Source organism: Drosophila gunungcola (assembly GCF_025200985.1).
Source record: "Drosophila gunungcola strain Sukarami chromosome 2L unlocalized genomic scaffold, Dgunungcola_SK_2 000007F, whole genome shotgun sequence".
Lineage (NCBI taxonomy): Eukaryota > Metazoa > Arthropoda > Insecta > Diptera > Drosophilidae > Drosophila > Drosophila gunungcola.
Window position 1 is genome coordinate 2,817,769 of NW_026453162.1, and position 18,102 is coordinate 2,835,870.

The following is an 18,102-nucleotide window of genomic DNA, read 5'->3' on the forward strand; positions in this document are numbered from 1 at the left end:
CTGGATGGTGTCTTTTGTTTCGCCTTTGCTATTGTCCTTCGGGTGGCTGCGTTTTTTCCCGTGCGCTTGCCGCTTTCAAATGGGAGTGTATGGCATCAGCCGACTGAGCGACCACAGAGCCATAAAACGTTTAAAATAATTAAAATATTTCGTGCCACATTTATCACACACACAGGGAAAGGGACCCTAGGGATAATGGCGAATATGCCGCACATCCTTTGCCACAGTGAGGAGATCTCACTGTTGTTGTCGCTTGCCCTTTATAACTAATTCCCTTTGTGTATCCGCAGGGGCTCTCTCTGGTCCCGCCATTGTTTTCTTATTTTTTGGCCTTTGTATTTTTAGAAACCTTTAAAAACGAATACAGTCCATATAGCTTCCCGACAACGGCAACTGCAATCACCGCGAGCAAATCTCACAAATTGGGGTTAAATCTGTGCACACTCGCACAGTGCCTGACAAAAATATACGCATACACTCGAAAGATGCTTCCCTACCATTCTGAACGTGCGTTTCCTTTGTTTACCCTTACCCCAGTTTTCGCTATTTGAGGCCTGCACTCGAGGCATTCAAATAAAAAAACAGCTGGTTGCCCCGTGCCGCCCAACCTTCCCTTCAACCCACTCCACAAGACCCCATCCCAAACCGCCTTGTGTGCGTGACAAATGCTGCGTTGCGATGGTTCTGTTTTCTGGCTAGTCATATTACTGCTGCAGGACTCAGCATGGTACATAGTTTGTTTTTCTACTGTAATTTCGCTTTTCGTTATCATCGGATCTTGGTCTCTACTTTGTGTGCCTTGTTGTGGTTTCGGCAAGCCATTCATGACTTCTAATCTCCGAGATCAAGCAATGATTATTGTTTTAGCTACTTAGGAAAGATTGCTTTAACTTAACCCCGAACTAAACTTAATCGTTGGGGTCCTTTGTGGGGAATTAATGAACTACTCCAAATTAAAGTTGCAAATTTTGCGCAAACAACTTTTGATTCACTCTTATAAGACGATCAAAACTTTTCCTGCTTTCTCCCCTCCCTGTGACCTTCTAATTGACTTATAAAATCTGAGTTGGGTTCTATTCATGATCAACCTCCCCTAGCTTCCCCTAGTTGTATTTTATACCATCCTTAATTTAAGTACCATCTGTCCGGACAAAGTAAAATAGAGGAAATCCCTATTCATACAGCACGCTCTATTGAATCAAACTCATCAATCAAACTCTCTTACTGGGGAACTTTATCCCCTGGGTCTGTTTCACACCTACAGGGAAAGGGATGGATTTACGGAAATTCACCACCGAAAACACAATGAGTATAAGCGATATTTGGTTCACTAACCGATCCGATATGCTCAAATCAATTTTTCCCAAGTGTTCGGCAAGGTTTGGACAACAATTCTATCTGAGCCTGTCCCGGAAAGGGACTTGCGCTTGTAAAGTTTTAATCGGGACACGTCAGGGTTTTCATAGAAGTGCATATCTACCCTTAAGTCTCAGATTGTTTACTCTTCGCGTAGGGATTTTGTGCATTCAATTGACTTTAGTCTAGAAAGACAGTCCCTTTTCCCCTCCTCGCCCCTCGTCCGATGTTCATTGTTGTTGGCCAAAACGTTGGAAAATGTTTTATCCCCTGTTAAGAGTAATGCATTGCCTTTTCCATCTTCCGTTGTGTTGTCGCATAATCGGGAGTGAAATGAAGCTGAAAAATGCATTTGTACGTATGCAATTTGTACGTATGCAATATGCAATTCCATTTCCTCATTTCCCCCTAAGTTGCTCTCAAGGAAAATTCAATTCTCTGCCAATTCTTTTCGTTTTTCCATGCCAACGTCTTAAATACTCACCGGATATAAAGCTGATCTCCGACAGCATTATCCATTTAACGGCGAAGTACAAGTTGATTTTCAAATATTTGCCCACGCGATGATGCAGTTTGATGGTTACATCCCGGGCATGATCCATTATGGTGTCGGGCATATAGGAAAACTGCACAGGTTCCCCGGAGAAGTAGCGTCCGCCAATGCTGAAGAAGACCTTGGCATGCACGAACACCTATGAAAGGTAAAAGAGTTCATCAGTACACTTCATTGAGCTTTACAAAACAATATAGCTTTCTTTGATGTAGTTATTTTAACTCAAACAAGTCATCAATAATAATCATTAAACGGTTTCTAACATTTTGAACTTTTCAGTTAAAAATAATCAATTAATTTCTTGACAAATACATTTTAATTTAATTAAGTGTTTAAATTACACACATAAAGCCGACTGTAGCATAAGTTTCACAAAATGAAGTTATGAAATTTTGTAATTTATGGAGACAAAATTGTATGAAATATAATCGGTAAGTTGAGTTTGATTCGACTCAAGGAATTTCGAATCTATATTATATTTCCTAATGCCGAACAATTTTGAGAAAATTAGAATAATTTGCTTACACCTTTTTCTTTTTCGTTTTTTTCTGTACATGTTTTTATCTGGTTTATGACTGCATTAGAACGACCCTGTTTTGAAGGCTGTAGCAGATTTTTGATCAAAGGACTTCCCGCTTACCTGAACATCCTTGGTAAACATGTTGTTCGTGTGCAGCACGATGGCACTGAAATTGCGAACCGTATCGAATTCAAAGACAATTTCAACCGGTTTTCCCAGCAGACCGGGCGTATCGTTCCGCCAGCCAATCCATTCATAACCTGAAATGAATAAGAACCATCAAAATCAAATAAAAAGAGCGCTCGAGAAGGGGAAAATCAATAGAGCAGCTCTATGGAGGACTGACATGTAAAGCTATTTAAGCCTACCTGCCTGGCAGAGCCAATGGCACATTTGGGGTAAAGTTTCCCCAAATGCCCGAAAACAAATAAATGCTCACGGCAGGCGCACGAACGAGGGTTTCAGAGTGGAGGGAAGTCTCTGCTCTGTATAACTAGACACATTGGCCAATGCGACATTTAAGCCATTTGTTCTGCTGCTGCTTTGTTTGCATGGCCCTAATTTCGGTGGGGCAAGGGGACCCCTACGTGGAAGCTTAGCGGGGTCTTCAGGGGAGTGATATACAGCGAGGGTTCTCCTTTTCCAGCGCGAATCCTGCAATATTAGGTTGCAGCCACTAAGGCTGTGTATATGCTTATGGGATTGGAAACCAAGCCCTAACCATAAGTTATACATACTTTCGTGGGGAGCATGAGCACAACGCGGGCAGGAAGTGGCATTCAATACGCCCCAGACCGCTGGAGTATTGATTCCAACTTACAATGCAGATAAGCAAGAGACGAGAAAATAATTCCAATAAAAATGTAGATAGATGTGGGGCTGCCGGAAATCGGTATGCTCCGGAAACTTTCTCGTTGCAATGCATTGCTTTTATGACTCCGTCTCGACCTCGTCTCGAACTGCGACAGACAGAGCGACTGCATGTCTAATTGTCTAACCGAACTTTGCCCCTGCGTAAACTTCTCAATAATTTCGATTATTGGCCATTTGCCAATCCTCGAGGAATTCAGTGGAAATCGCAAGGCAGGCAGTGAACATGAGCGACATGGAAAAACACAAACTGGCTGGCCTCGCAAGTTCCCGAACTTCTGCTGAGTTTGGGGCGGAAACGAATGGCAATATGGCCATAAATTATTAACTATGCATAATGTTTACATTTTCGCTGGCATTGATGGAAGGGAGGGAGTCTTTTTTTGGGTTGCCACGAAGTTTTACTGCGACGCCACCAGAAGATCCAAAGTTATTATATATTTTTATTATTGTGTTGTTCAGGCCAATTATTTGCGAAGACCAAAAGTTTGCCCCAACCCATCGCGATCCATGTTCAATGAAGTGAGCTTTCAGCGCCGCAATGGGGTCAGACGGTGCCCAATGTCTTTGCAGTCGCTGAACTTTTGTCATTATATGATGTTTATCAGTTGTTTGGTTGCCATTAATCTTTGCGATATTTGCATTTGTGACACTGTGGGACATTTTTAAAAAGTAGGTGGCAAAAAAGCGACAAGTATCAGTCAAGTTAATATTGGACTACAAAAGGTCTACAAAATTTGTACGTTCATAGAAAATCAGAAAGAAATTGACGAAAATGATAGTCTAGGACGCAAGAAACTATGAACTTTAAATTAAAAATTTGGTTTTGAATTTTTTTTTTTTTACATATATTCTTGGTTAGGATCACAGCCGAGCCGATTTAGAAAATTGGTCATGTCTCTGTGAGACACGGTTATGTGCTTATTCGGTCATTATGCATTGACATACCAAACTATTTCCGAAGCGAATCGCTATTTTAGAATTTGTTGGCATTAAAGTTATCTTATGACGTCAAAAAATGTCACATTAATGAATATTTTCTATTTAAAATCAAAAAAAGATAATATCGAACAAAACAATTTTATAAACAAAACTAGAAACAAAAAAGTGTAATCGAAATGTTTAAAGCTTTCGGCTAAAGTAAATAAGAAAAGAAAACCAGTATGTTTGTATGCAACTGTTTAAGAACCGTAATAAAAGTAGTGCAATAGGACCACTTCGATGCAAATGTTTGGACAATAAAGCCAACTAGATCTCACACTGTCCCAAATACTTTTTTTCTATTACAAAACTGGTTAATTTTTAACACTCATGAAGAAACATTAAAAGCAATAGCTTGCATACGGAAAGTTGATAAGGGGAAATTTTTAAGCAGCAGAAAGTAAATTCGCCAGAAAACGTTGCATGGTTCAGTTACTCACCCTTGCCAAATCCATGGATGTCGGTACGGAAGTTGTCCTTGCCCTTCTGCCCGTCCACCAATTGACCAAGGCCTTCCACATAGCGATCGCCCTGTTCGTTGCCGTCATAGGTTTTATCCGACAGATCCACTTCCATACCGCGCTGAACGCCCTTTGGAATGCTGTAGGACACGATTCCCTCTGAAACGGTTGAAAAGAAAACGAAAAATTGAATTTTAGAGGGTGGAAATTATGGGAACTAAGACAAAGACCAAAATAACGAAACCTGAGCTGCTGATTAAGGGGGTTTGTAGAGGAGCAATCACACACACATCACATGTCAAACACTCGTTTCATGTCACGTGTGGAAGACAAATTGCTGAGTTCTGTGCTTGTTCTTGGGACCACTGAACAAAAAATTTCAAATAAAAGTCAGAGTTACATTATAGCAAAACACAATAAATCATATTTTTATACCCTAGCAGAGGGTATTAAAATTTCAGCCAGAAGTCAGTCAGCATCACAGTGAAAGAGGCATTTCCGACCCTATAAAGTATATATATTCTTGATCTGCCATGCTCGTCTGTCCGTCTATCTCCACATAAGGAAGATCAGAAAAAATGTATAACTTCGGTGTTTTTATTTTAATTTAAACGGTTTAAATTGTATTTAAATCGGAAATGACATCACACACTTGAATGGGAATTTTTGTATAATCATATTCGTATAAAAATCTAAATATAGTGTTTTGAAGGTAAATTAGACACTTGCCGACAGGGTATATAAACTTGCGGACAGGTGCTGCCTTAAATGTTAAAAAAAGTGTCAAATTTTTTGAAAATAAATGCGATATAGTATAATACGCAGAAAAAAACTTTTTTGGTTGAATAAACTAACGAAGCTGTACATTTTGACGCCGTGAAGTTAAAAAAATTTTAAACTGGGAGAATATTTTTTAAATGTGGCATAATTTAAATATTTTCAAACTTTTTATTTATACTGACTAACACAAGATAAAAAATAACGTAATTTTTAAAAGCTGGGAAGCTTTAAGAAGAACTCTCTATCGTAACTGAATTGTATATGAATAATAAGAACATGAGCACCAGTAAAAGTACTCATGAATGTAATCTCCCAGTAAAAAATGAAGAGAAAATTTATTTAAGAACTTTTCAATCTAATAATATTGTTTTAGCCTTCCGTGTAGCCTACCCTCCCTAATTCTTTGGCTTTTAATACGCAGTAATTCTAAAGTTTCCACTTAATATTCCCCCAAGGCCGGGTCGTTGGAGGATATTGGGTTACTTGAAAGATAATTGCGTTTTGTGGCCACTTGAGCCCGTAGCTTTCGTGGCTATGTTTAGCATTAATCGAAAGGAGTTCGGAGAGTTCCAAGGTATAGTTTTTCAATGTCAAAGGCAAATGTTTCCCGCAACTTGTGTTGTGTTTTCTTGACTTCTTTTAGAGCGCTGGTTCTGAGGGATTAGCTATGCGAAGCAAAAGCGGAAACCAAGGAGTCCAAAAAGAAGGGAATTAGTCAGGGCTTCATCCCTCAGAAACGGAAATGCGGCTACCAATCTGCCACCACTCGCAAAGAAACACCTGACACTAATTACAAAATCGAATAGACGTCCACTCCGCCCTCGAAAACAATTTCACCATGATCAAAATACCAACAACTGGCGCCACTCGGGGTAGCCAGGCACTCGGGGTAGCCAGGCACTCGGTGTAATTACACCCCTACAAAAGAGTGTTCCGCTGGAATTACACACGCTTAACTAATTCACTAGAATTTGTATTTAACAATCGGGTCACGTGGTAATCGGGACAGCCGGGCAAACACTCTCCCAGGATAGGAAGGGCAAGTCAGTCGAAGGAATTTTCCAATAATTACCAAAAATCACATAATTACACATAATTAAGGGACGCCAGGACGAAACAGAACCGAATCCTGGGCATAGATAATGATGGTGAGGCGCTCAGGTGGGCAAAGCACCGTTATCGATCATGTGTATGGAGGATTTGTTCAAATGAAAATATGAATTATTATTCAAGGCCCTTCGGACGGCCTGGACCGCGTTTAATTACATGAATTACGGCGGAACTGAGAGATAAGAATTTAAGCGTTATATGGCGTATTTAATTAACTGCAAAGATATTTAAGGCAGCGCGTTTTACAATTGCCTGGCTGGGACAACATTCACGCAATGTCCGCACACGAGGGGACCCCATGGGGAAAAGGGAAAGGGGAAAAGGGAAAAGGGAAAAGGGAAAAGGGAAAGGAAGAGCTTTCTCCCACCTCCGCTGTCTGGTTGCCTCGTTACTCGCGTGCCTGCATGCGATCCTTATTTGCGTGTCGCGACAGCCTGGGGAGCGACGGAACTCGCGCTGCCCCAAAATGAGCAAGGCAAGAACAGGTCCTTGCTAGAGTGCGTGGGGTGGTGTTGTGGACGGGGGCTCGAAGACAGCGACTGCAATATACAAAATGTATTTTCCTTCTTTTTTGGACGCGGATGTGGCACGCAAGCCAACGGTAACGGCAACGGCAACAATGTCAACGCGCTTTTTGCTGATGACTCAAATTGAGGATACAAGATGGATGGCTGAGTGGTCTCAGTGGACTTAATACAACTCAAAGGGAATATGAAAATAAACTAAAATGTGGAAAAACACTCCTCTGATTTCGCAACGCTACACAATTTAAAGCCCATTACAAACTCTGGCTTCTCCCACCTGCTTTCACAGTCTTCAGAGAGTCCCACCTGGCCCTCTGCTTCCAATTTCCCAACCTCTTCAGTTCGGTGAACGTTTCAACGCTCAGATAGCGAGGCACTAAGGCAGTGGCCTAAAATGCCCATAAATTAAAGAGCCCTGAACAGTGGGTTCCATAAATCCCGTGCTTAACGCTAATCAGTTGCTGCATTTAAAATGCACTCTAATTCGGTTTCGAGGGCTGTTGTTAAATCGTAAAGTCAAGCTCAGCCGTGTTTTGGACATCAATGTTTGAGATAATCTCTGACAACCAACCCGAAACTTAACGCTTTCAGGCCCCTAATCGGAAAACTTCGGGAGCGTCCCTTTTTATGGTCTTAGGGCCAGCCAAATCGATTCATATTCAAATGCCACCAGTCTCGAAAACTTATAGCCGGAATTTATTCAAAATTATGACTCGACTCGGCCCTTTTCGAGTGGATTAATGATCGCGTAATAAAATCGACACAGAAATGAAAAAGAGATTTATTGATTTCTTCGCTCGCCCACTGTCCACTTGTCTGGCAGTTGTCTAGACCCATCTGCTGCTGTGCCCCTAACCCATCTTATCGTGTTTAATTTGCATTTGAAATGCGCCGTGTCGGGTCTAATGCTCACATTCACGTGGCAATTCAACTGACAGTCCGCAAAATGTGAGCGGTCAGGAGTTTGCATGTCTGCCAACCTCAAATCCCCCGTTTATGTGAAAGTGGGCGTGCCACAGCTCTAACCCGACTCCCGCACACACAAATGGCGCCACTTATCAGGGGACCCGAGACTCGGGCTCCCATTTCCCATTTCCCAGTTCCCAGTTCCCGTCCCAAAAGCCCAGGCCCAAACACTGCGTTAATTTACAGAATAATTTTCAACTTCCGCGCCTTTTGCCCTCCCAGGGGACCCGGCTCTACAAATTGCCATTAGACGCTTTTCGCTAGCTAGCTTTGTGTTATCGCTGCCAGCGGAGAACTCTGCACTCAACCTATGGGGTTTTAGAAAAATTTGTTTGTCCAGACTAGTTTCTAGCTAGTGCATACTTGACAATTGCGTGCAAAATTGACAATGTGAAGGTTAGGCACGGAGACCAGGTTGGCAATGTTGTGTAAGTATACTGAGAACAATTATAATGCAAAAAAGTTAAAAGCCAGAAAGGATGCAAGCATCGGCAAGCCGAAGTTTATATACCCTTGCAGCTATTGGAAAATTAAATGTTTTTTATAACATCTAAATTTTGAATTACATGCGTATATGTTTAAAAACATAAAAGCTATGATGATCAATCGCTCTTTTGGCAGCTATATGATATCGTTTTTCGATTTGGATAACATTAAAAGGGTTGTTCTGAATTATTACTGTTTCCAAAATAGTTTTAAAAAAATTGTAACTTATCCTAACATAGGACATAGGAATAATTTAATAATACCATAATTCTGTAATAATATTATTATATAAAAATTTTAACTTAACCTAATTTTTAATTTTTTTTTTTTAATTCTTTTGGACATAGGAATGATTTAACCATATTTCTGTAATAATATTATTATTATTAATATTATAAAAATCGGAAAACGATAATATATAGCTCTCATGGGAACGATTGAATAATTTAAGTGAAAATCACCATAGCTTCAGTGGGTTTTAATGGGTACTCGTTCGAAATGAATGCTAAAGGCGCCCGATTAGGCTCCTTCCAACAGGAATATATTCATGCAGATGGCTTTAAAAGTGAGAAACTTGTTTGCGTAAAAGCGGACGTACGGAAGGACGGACGGACATGGCAAGATCGACTGATCAAGATTATATATACTTTATAGGATCGGAATTGTCTCCTTCACTGTGTTGCAAACTTCTCACTGAAATTATAATACGCTCTGCAGGGGTAAAAAAAAATATATATTAAATTATCTTTAAATTTAATTTGATGGCAATGTAAAGTAGCTAAGCCAAAATTTAACAAACATAAAAAATTTTTTATATCTGATGGATTTTTAGACCTTCTTTTAAGAGTGTAGTAAGTAGTTTTTCGTTTTTCCTTTTTTTTTTTGTTTGTGTCAAACAACGTAGCGTAACATTGCCAGCCCGGCATGTTGTCGTCTGGGATTTCGATTTCGGTCAGGTCTAACCACGAGAATCGCTATGGTATGAGATACTTTCCCAAAGTCTGCACGCGATATACGAGTACAGTGCTCTTGGCATTAAAAAGAAATCCCTACAAAAAACCAGAGCGAAAAAATCAGTTCCAAAGTGCAAAGTGGAGCTGTTCATTTGGGGGCATAAGACGTAGCAGCTGCCTTAATTGGACTGCGTGGTTCAGGCAACATATTGCTAGAAAATTTCTTTCAACAGGGCGGGGGGGACCGCCCCCAAACTGTATGCTAGCACTTGTTTGTGGGTCATGCGATTCGGGGGAGGCTTTTAAGGCTTTCGTGGAACAAGCTAAGAATGTATTAAATGCAAACTAAAGGAAATTATGAGTGTTTAGGGAACTAACTTTAGTCCGCAAAAAAGAAAAAACAAAATTGAAACTGAAAAGGTTTTTCCTTAGGTATGAAACCGTTTAGCACATCGGTTCCGCTTTCGATACCTATATCACGCTAAATCGAACGTTTTTGTTAACGATTTCAATATGGTTTTTTGCACTTAAGTCCAACGTTACAGTTTGTAACGTTACAGCAATAACATCAACAAATAAATGTAATTTAATATCGGTTCCGATTTCGAATTGCTTACCTAGACATTAGCAAGACGAGCAATTGCAAAACTTTTTGACGATCAAATAATCGATTTTTTAAATAAACTGCTATTTTACAATCTGGAAAGCGAAAGACTGTGGGGACCTTTCATTTCCACAATAAAGCGTGTTAATACCCACACTTCAAAGATTATACAAAACTTATGTTTAATAAAGTACCCCCAAATAATTACAGCAACGGGTTTTATACGTCCTGATTTTTAGGTGTTTAGAATACCCCGAGTTGAACTGAACCTGCTCATAAGCACACTGCTCAAGCAAATGAATCGCAAAATGCCATGCTAATGGCTGTCCACAAGCCAATCGTGCGAACACTTAAGCCGCTTTTGCCTCCTCTAATTGCCAGCAAGCTGCCCCTCGGCACTGCAGATGGATAAATTTGCGCTGACACTAAAACTCGGTTACCCCTCCGCACAATCTTTGCTCACGTCGGACTCTTATCGTCTTCGCTAAAGTTCCCCGATTCGATTCGACTCACCTTCCCACGGACAGCCGACGATCTCGGCCCGCAGACAGACGGTGCGGTCGTACTGGCCGTACGGATAGATGCGTATTTTCGAGGCGAAAATGATCGGCTGTAGGGCATTCTCCACCTCGCTGTACGTATTGATGTTGCCGGGCAGAATCTGCGGGAGGAATGAGCATGAGGATGGGGCTGGCCGCGGCGCTAGTCACTGGCTGACTGCGTGGACACCTACCTCCTTGCCTTGGATGTTCTTCCAGCGCTGCCACTTGTCGAAGCCGGGTCGCCAGTACTCGAGGACGTAGGCCTCGGTGTACTCCTGGCCCTGGCCCTTGCCAAAGCGTCCCTGCGTGCGGATCGCTGTGATCACGTGCGTCTGCAGAAGGTCCACCTGCAGATACTCCTTCAGGGCATTCGACACCATGTGCTTGGGGCACCAAGCTCCTCCATTATTATCGGTTTTCAGTCTGAAACGGGAAGAGGCAGGAAAAACGTTACTACCTACACCCAACAAATAATCTCTGAGTGTTAATTGTTACATTTTTTGTTCATGTGGGTCATTTGGACACTACAAGTGGTACCAGTTTTTCGGGATCAACTTGATCCTGTATGAGTGTCAAATAATAATTTGAAACTAAATAAGATCAATTGGCTGAATTTAGGGTCACTTAGGCACCAACAATCGGTTTTTTTCGATTTTCGATTACAATTTATTAAGAAATGTACCATTATGACCTTAAAATGATCCTAGAAATTCCCCAAGACAATACCATATTAATATTAAATAGGGTCAAATGGACCCTTAAATGAACAATAGTTAATGGCATATTGACACGCAAAAGTGCATATTGATAGCTTGATGAATCGGTCACTCCATAGCTGTCAATTTGGTGATTAAAAACTTTATATCACTCAAAAGGGTCGCATTCACACCAAAATAGTCATAATGTCACTATTTTTTTTTTGGTGTAGGCATCATCTTCGGTAGTCGGCTGCCTGGAGAGGACAGTTTTGCAGATTAATTGACATTAAGCGTTCGGCACCACATAAGGCACCACCACAAACCCAAACCCTACTCCGACCACTGGCGTTGGGGTTGCGTCGTCTGGCAACTCGTCTCGTTCGTTAAGCTGTTTGCGGTTTGAGGCACAGCAGGATGTTGTCTGTGTAATTAAAGATAAATTTAGCCTATTCCCAGACTGGGGACGGACGTGGCCAAACTTTAATCAATTTTCAGCCAGTAGATCCACCATCAAAGTCATCGATATGTAAACCACTACTACTTCGCTTTTCGGTTTATATTTCAATTAAGTTTTACATGCTTGATTGCATTTCGGCTGCCTTAATGCCCTGCCATTACTCATGGGCTTGCTACTACTGCTAGGCCTAGACTCACTTCGTTCGGACCGAAGTCAAGAGAGGTGACTTGGACTCCGGCCTCCTGTCGTCGTTGGCTCCGTGGCAAATTGCTTCATTTGGCCGCTTGTCTTTGGCCTCGAACCTGAAGTTGCCAGCGGGTTGTTGGAATTGAATTCGATTGCGATGTTTATTTACTGGTCATCTCAGGTTTTAAGTGCATGCTGCCTCGGAATCTCTAAAAAATGTTCATGTTCCCGCCCCTGACTTCGATTCGAACCATTAGTAATGCGCTTCCGCGTGAATTGAGACATCGTTTAGCTTAAGCCAACCAGTAATAGAGAAATATAGTGAAAAACTATACAATTTATTCACCACACACATTTCCTGCTTGATCTAAATATTGATTACCCCTGGCCGCTATGCAATATTCATTACCAATTGCAATCACTAAAATGCATTGATCAAAGTCCACGCTTCATTGGGAAATGTTGCAGTGTAAATTTATAATAAGGGTACTCTTCCAGGCTGGTAAAAGGTCAATTTAATCTTCATAAAGTAAGGGCTTCCTTCCTTCGTCCGCTTCATCTTCCTTTTCTGCAGAAGCCCTGAGGCAGCCAGAAAAAGAGCGGAGAAAGGAGCGTACAAACATCGTTTAAAATGGTAATATCCGCAGTTATGTGCATTTCAACTTGACTTTAATTATTGTTATTGCCAAAGTTAACAATCTGCGCCACCGTCGGCTGCTCATTTTCAGCACTGATGGACTGGCGAACTGCCTGCTCGCTGGACAGCGACTTCTAATCGGACGGCGCCTGCCGGAGGAGGGTTAGGATTTTTTCTCTTCTCGGCGTTTGTAATGTGTAAGAGGTTGTAAACTTAATGGCCTGACGGTCCTGGTCGACGGGCGCGGTAATGAAAATCAAACAGCGCCAACTGTCATTAAACTAATCTCCGTAATTCAATAGCCCCAGACGGGCCACAAACCGTCAACGCAGTCATCTCTTGGCCCCTTGGGGCTCCAATCCCTTCCAGTGATTTGTCGTAAGTGCATGTCGGGCCCCTTCCCCGAAATGAATTACGGCGAGTTTGAAGCACATCTCTTTCGAGTTAGTTAGTCTAGTTAGGTAAGTGCACGGCAGCCGCAAATTATAATGCTGCCTGCACTTTTGAACTTTTCTGCTTGGCTCTGTGGAACTTTCGGCTAAGCAAATTGCAGTTTGCCTGATTGGGCATGCCGAGCAGTCGATGGCGGGAACCGGTAGACAAAAGAGAAAGCTGCCAGCTCTGAGGAGCTTGAAGAGTTTCTGCCTGTCAGTGCGAGTGGGGTTCGTCGGAGGAACTCAAAGTGTTTTTTTTTGGAAGTGAAAAGTTAGACCACCCAAGCGGAATTAGTGTAAGGTGAATTTGGGAAAAGTTCTTCAACTTCAACCAGAGCTCTCTTTAATTAGAGCTCCAAGGAGCGGAGCCACCAATCCGTTGCGCTTCCCACCTACTCTTCGGTTCCCTGGACTTCTAACCCCCCAGGAATCGCAATCAGGCCTCGTCAACTTCCCTCAACTTCCATATCTCACATTCTCAGCCACGATTTCTGCAGACGGATCGAAAAGGGCCAGATCCACGCCGATTTCTCAGGTGAGTCGGTTGGCATCGACCCCCGATTGAAGAGGCTAACCCGCATCGAAAACCTCTCAAGTTCTCAAGCCCAGTCCCAAGCCAAATTCAACTTCTACACCCCGGCCCTCTGTCTCGGCTCTGCAAGGCAAGTTAAAATCTGGCTGTCCCTCGCCTCCTTGGTACAAATTCCGGTTAGAACCACAGAACGAAAAAGATGCGAACAACACAAGATATATTTTGTTTATCTCCGACGACCTCAACGTGCGTTGTCTTTGTGGCTATATTTTAGTACCGCCATAAAGGTTTAATGGTAATGATGCCTTTGCGGTGGTGCCAGAGCGTGTATGGTGGTGCTTTTCCTGTCGGCCCCGCACTGAAATGTTTTTAAGTGCATGCCTATAAGGGCGAAAAAATGCTTACTTTCAGCCAAGTAAAAGAAAGGCAATGTGTTTGCATTGATTTGAAGCCATAATTCATGTGGTAATTGACATGTTTATGGCTCTGAATGTGCTTAAGCACTCCGCGAAAATATTCCATACTTATAACACGACAAGTGAAGCCCATCTAATGGTGTCATCAATCATGACAACGGTCAGCGCAACTGCAAAACTTCCGCTAAACTCTGTGCTTCGCATTCCCTTACATCGTGCTTCCCGCTTATAACATCACTGGTAAAAAAACGAACAGTGATATCAAACATTTTTATAATTGATTTAACATAATATTTTCGTATTCGAATCCATTATAAAAATCATTGATTTTAATAGAAAACTTATTTAAACCTTCAGTAAATTATGAACATAATTAAATCAAAGTGAAGAAAATTTAAAAAGATATTCCTCATATTAAAATCAAAGTTTTCCATCGTTATTTTTACTATTTTAAAGCTCTGTAATTTTGTATAGTATGATGAATGTTGTTTTATATTTTATTTAAACATTTTAGAAATTTATTCGAAACATAAAGCAATTTGTTTTGAATATGAAAAATGTGAAAAATGCGCAAAGAGGGATTAAGATGATGTTTGGCATCGCAGTTTTTACTATGAAAATTAGTATCTAATTAACATAGTGTAACGAATGTTATTTCATATTTGATTTGAACATTTTAGCAATTTAGTTGAAACATAAACAAATTTATTATAAATATGGTAAATATTAAAATTTGACTCATGTATACACATAAAAACATGTATTTACGTGCGTTCACAAAATATGTGTGTGTTCTTTTTATATGTAATTGTTAAACTGCAGCAATATTTACGAATGCTGAACAACTTTTGAATTAGTTAGGGGAGACGAAGAGGAGAGAGAATTATAGCAAAATGCGCCGAATATTCATATTTTCATGTTCAAGAATAAGTACTATGTGAAATACATTTATACATTTATGCATTTGTTTTATATTCATGTGTAATGTGTAAATGGAAGGTCAAGAAACCAAAAACTGAAGATCGCGTGTTTGATTTTCGTTTTGCATTCTTTTCGCATTTTTTCTACACACGCACATGCGTGAAAGCAAAGAATTCGTACACCAGTGGTCAAAAATTTATGTAAAACCTAAATATGGGCATTTGTTTATTTTGAGTATGGACTAAATTTGAATTATATATTAGTTCTTATAAAATTTAAGTTTCAAATGGTCAAATTAAATATGAAAATAGTAACTATGGTTTACTACGCGGGGTATTTAAATTAAATATTTGTAGCTATTTTGGCATATTTTAATCAAATAGAAAAACATTTAAATCAAATAGAAGAATGATTGAATTTATGATGCGCATAAGATAAAAAATAAATGTGCGAATTAATTATATTTGCTATTTTCATGTGTGGTTCGAAATCGTTAATTCAATGATGAAATAGTTACATTTACTATGTTTTTTTACCAGTGATTCTATCACAACCTTAAATTACCCATTCCATTTCCAAGCAACCCGAGGGCACTTACCTAAATAAGCATAAAAAATGTAAACAAAACTGAAGAGTTGAAATTAAACTAAACTCGTCTTAGAAAAAGCAGTCGTTGGCTTCCACTTCAAATCCAACTGCGACTTCATTCCTCGGATGTTGTCAAAAACTCGCTTGAACTTTGCTTCTGTGGCAGGGGAAACAAGTTTTGTGCATTTCAGAAATCGCATTTAATTAACTGGGCAAAGGGCTGCCGACTTTTTCTTTGGATATCGTCCGCTGCCACATTCATTAAACTCTTCGTTTACATATTTTACGAAAATTAAATATTTTTTGTTCACTCCTCGGATATGCAAAAGAAGATCTAATTTTTATTTAAGTTCGACTCCGGGGCATTGTTTCTGGACTATTTGGCATTTTTATGAGCAAACTGTTTGTGTCATAATATAAATTTCTCTGTCATTGCCGAGCAGCTTGAGCGGTGGCCAAGTTTTCTATTTTATTGACTTTGCCTTATCGACTAATGAAGTTGACTATAAAATTAGCAATTAAATGAGCACGAACCGTAGATAAGCTTCATCTTCGAAGGCGGGCAGATTTGGGTTGAATGGTTAATGACCCGAGTGCTGTGGCAGGGATGCAGAGTTGGAAACACACAGACAGTAACCCTAGTCGATGATTTCGAAAGGGATAGTCTAAGCCAACGACAGTATCGAAACAATCGCACAAAAAATTATGATATATAATATATATGTTTAAACATATCGATCATTTGCCAATGATAATTACTGATTATCTTCTCAGCAAACTATTTGTTTTTATTATGTGTAATTTTCTAATGTTCCGAAATACATTTGCACATATTTATTCGTCTAATAAAATATTGTATATAATATAAGCAACTTTTTTCCGCCCTGATTACTACATTTTTAGACCTGAACTTACCTTGCATGTTGGGGCCCAACAAATCCCATGTCATGGGCTGAACTCGCTGTGATTTGAGCATCTGTAATGACCAACGACTCCATGCCCAGCGGCACATTGCACGTAGCTGCAAATAAACGGAAAATATTTTTTATTTCAGTTTCAATTAAAAATGGAACTGTAACTAACGATGTATTAAAGTACAGAACCGTTGAACTGCAGTCACTATTTCTCTGAGCAACGCCAAAGAAATCTTTTAAATGAAGTCGAGTGTCGGTCTGAGTTTTTGACGATTGCAGGGAGAATTATGCGACAGTCTACGGACTGTCGCTCTCCCGGCCTTTTCTTATTTAAATATAAGCTGTATCTCATTTTGTATAAACCAAACACTTAATCATTTTCAGAGTCAACTCTGGACTGGCAGAACGTCAACTGTTTTACATAATTTATTGCCCACCAATTGCATTGCCAGAGGCAGACTCCTCCTTTTATTTGCGTTTAAACGGGAGAAGCCCGTTCCGCTACCCCTACTCTTCAAAATCCTGCGTCTGGCAGTCGCCTGCTGACGTTTTCGACAGAATCAGCGTTGATTTGATGCGACTTTTGTTGCCCCGGCCCAGCATGCTCACCACGGACCCATCCCACTTTTGATCTCCTACAAGCTGAGGTGGTGTGCATTCGCTTAGATGTTTATAAATATTCACACGGGAAAGTGTGTGGACTCGGATCCGGGGCAGGACGATGGACGGGAAGCCTGAACTTGGGGAAAAAGTTAGTCAACCATTTCAAAATGAGCTTGTGATGCAGATGAAAATTAAGTTTGTTAAACAACTCAGAGTATATATATTTTATAGTGTTATATATAGTATTCAAATTTCAGTAAGAAGATTTTAGCGCAATAAAGGAGACATAAAGCTGCCATACAATCGGTGAGTACATTTTTATAAAAGTCATGAAAAATCTATTTAAACTTAATTTAAATCGTATTTATCGTATGCTTATTGCATCTGGTTTCATAAAAAAATAATTTAAAAGGCAATTCTAAGTGGAATACATTCAATGGAATATACGCTTCGGTTAACCAAAAGATTCCTTGCCTTTTTTCTGGAAGTTTTTCGATTCGAATATTTTTATATTTTAACTTCTCTTTTTTTCACTAAAAGGTAGGGTATATATTGTCTAGAAACAACCACTCGAAGCCTTGCCATCTCTATTGAAAGTTGCAGCTTCTGGTGCATTGACACATGATTGCGTTTGATAGCCCGTTCCGCAAATGAAGAGCGAAGTGCCTGGGTGCATGGGCCAGGTTGGGTCAAAAGCCAGCTCCCACACCCTGACTTCGAATCCGGCTGCGACTCCGACATGCACTGCATACTGGCAGTGCATTCAGTTGGAAAATTGTTGCATGTTATGCCAACTCAACTCGCTTCGATGTGTCTAGCCCCAGCAACAGCAGAGTGCTCCTTTGGCATGTGTTTGTTTTTCGAGCAGAGCAGGGGATATTGCTAAGGCAACACAGTTCTGAGGCCCCTGTGCGGAGCCATCCGAAATGAACATGTTTGTGAAATTGTATTTATGTATTTGGCTTGCTTGATTAACTATAAATATTATGGCAGAGGGATTTCATTTTTAT

The 18,102-nt window shown here is 40.4% G+C and overlaps 1 protein-coding gene across 1 annotated transcript in view; it reads right to left on the reverse strand.

Annotated features, from left to right (window-relative positions):
- Positions 1–18,102, reverse strand: part of LOC128253254 (uncharacterized) — a 39,559-nt gene that overhangs the window by 6,309 nt on the left and 15,148 nt on the right. The window contains 6 exon segments of the mRNA XM_052981518.1: positions 1,841–2,048; positions 2,550–2,689; positions 4,721–4,900; positions 10,678–10,825; positions 10,898–11,129; positions 16,491–16,596. Of these exon segments, the coding sequence (XP_052837478.1) occupies positions 1,841–2,048; positions 2,550–2,689; positions 4,721–4,900; positions 10,678–10,825; positions 10,898–11,129; positions 16,491–16,596 (1,014 nt within the window).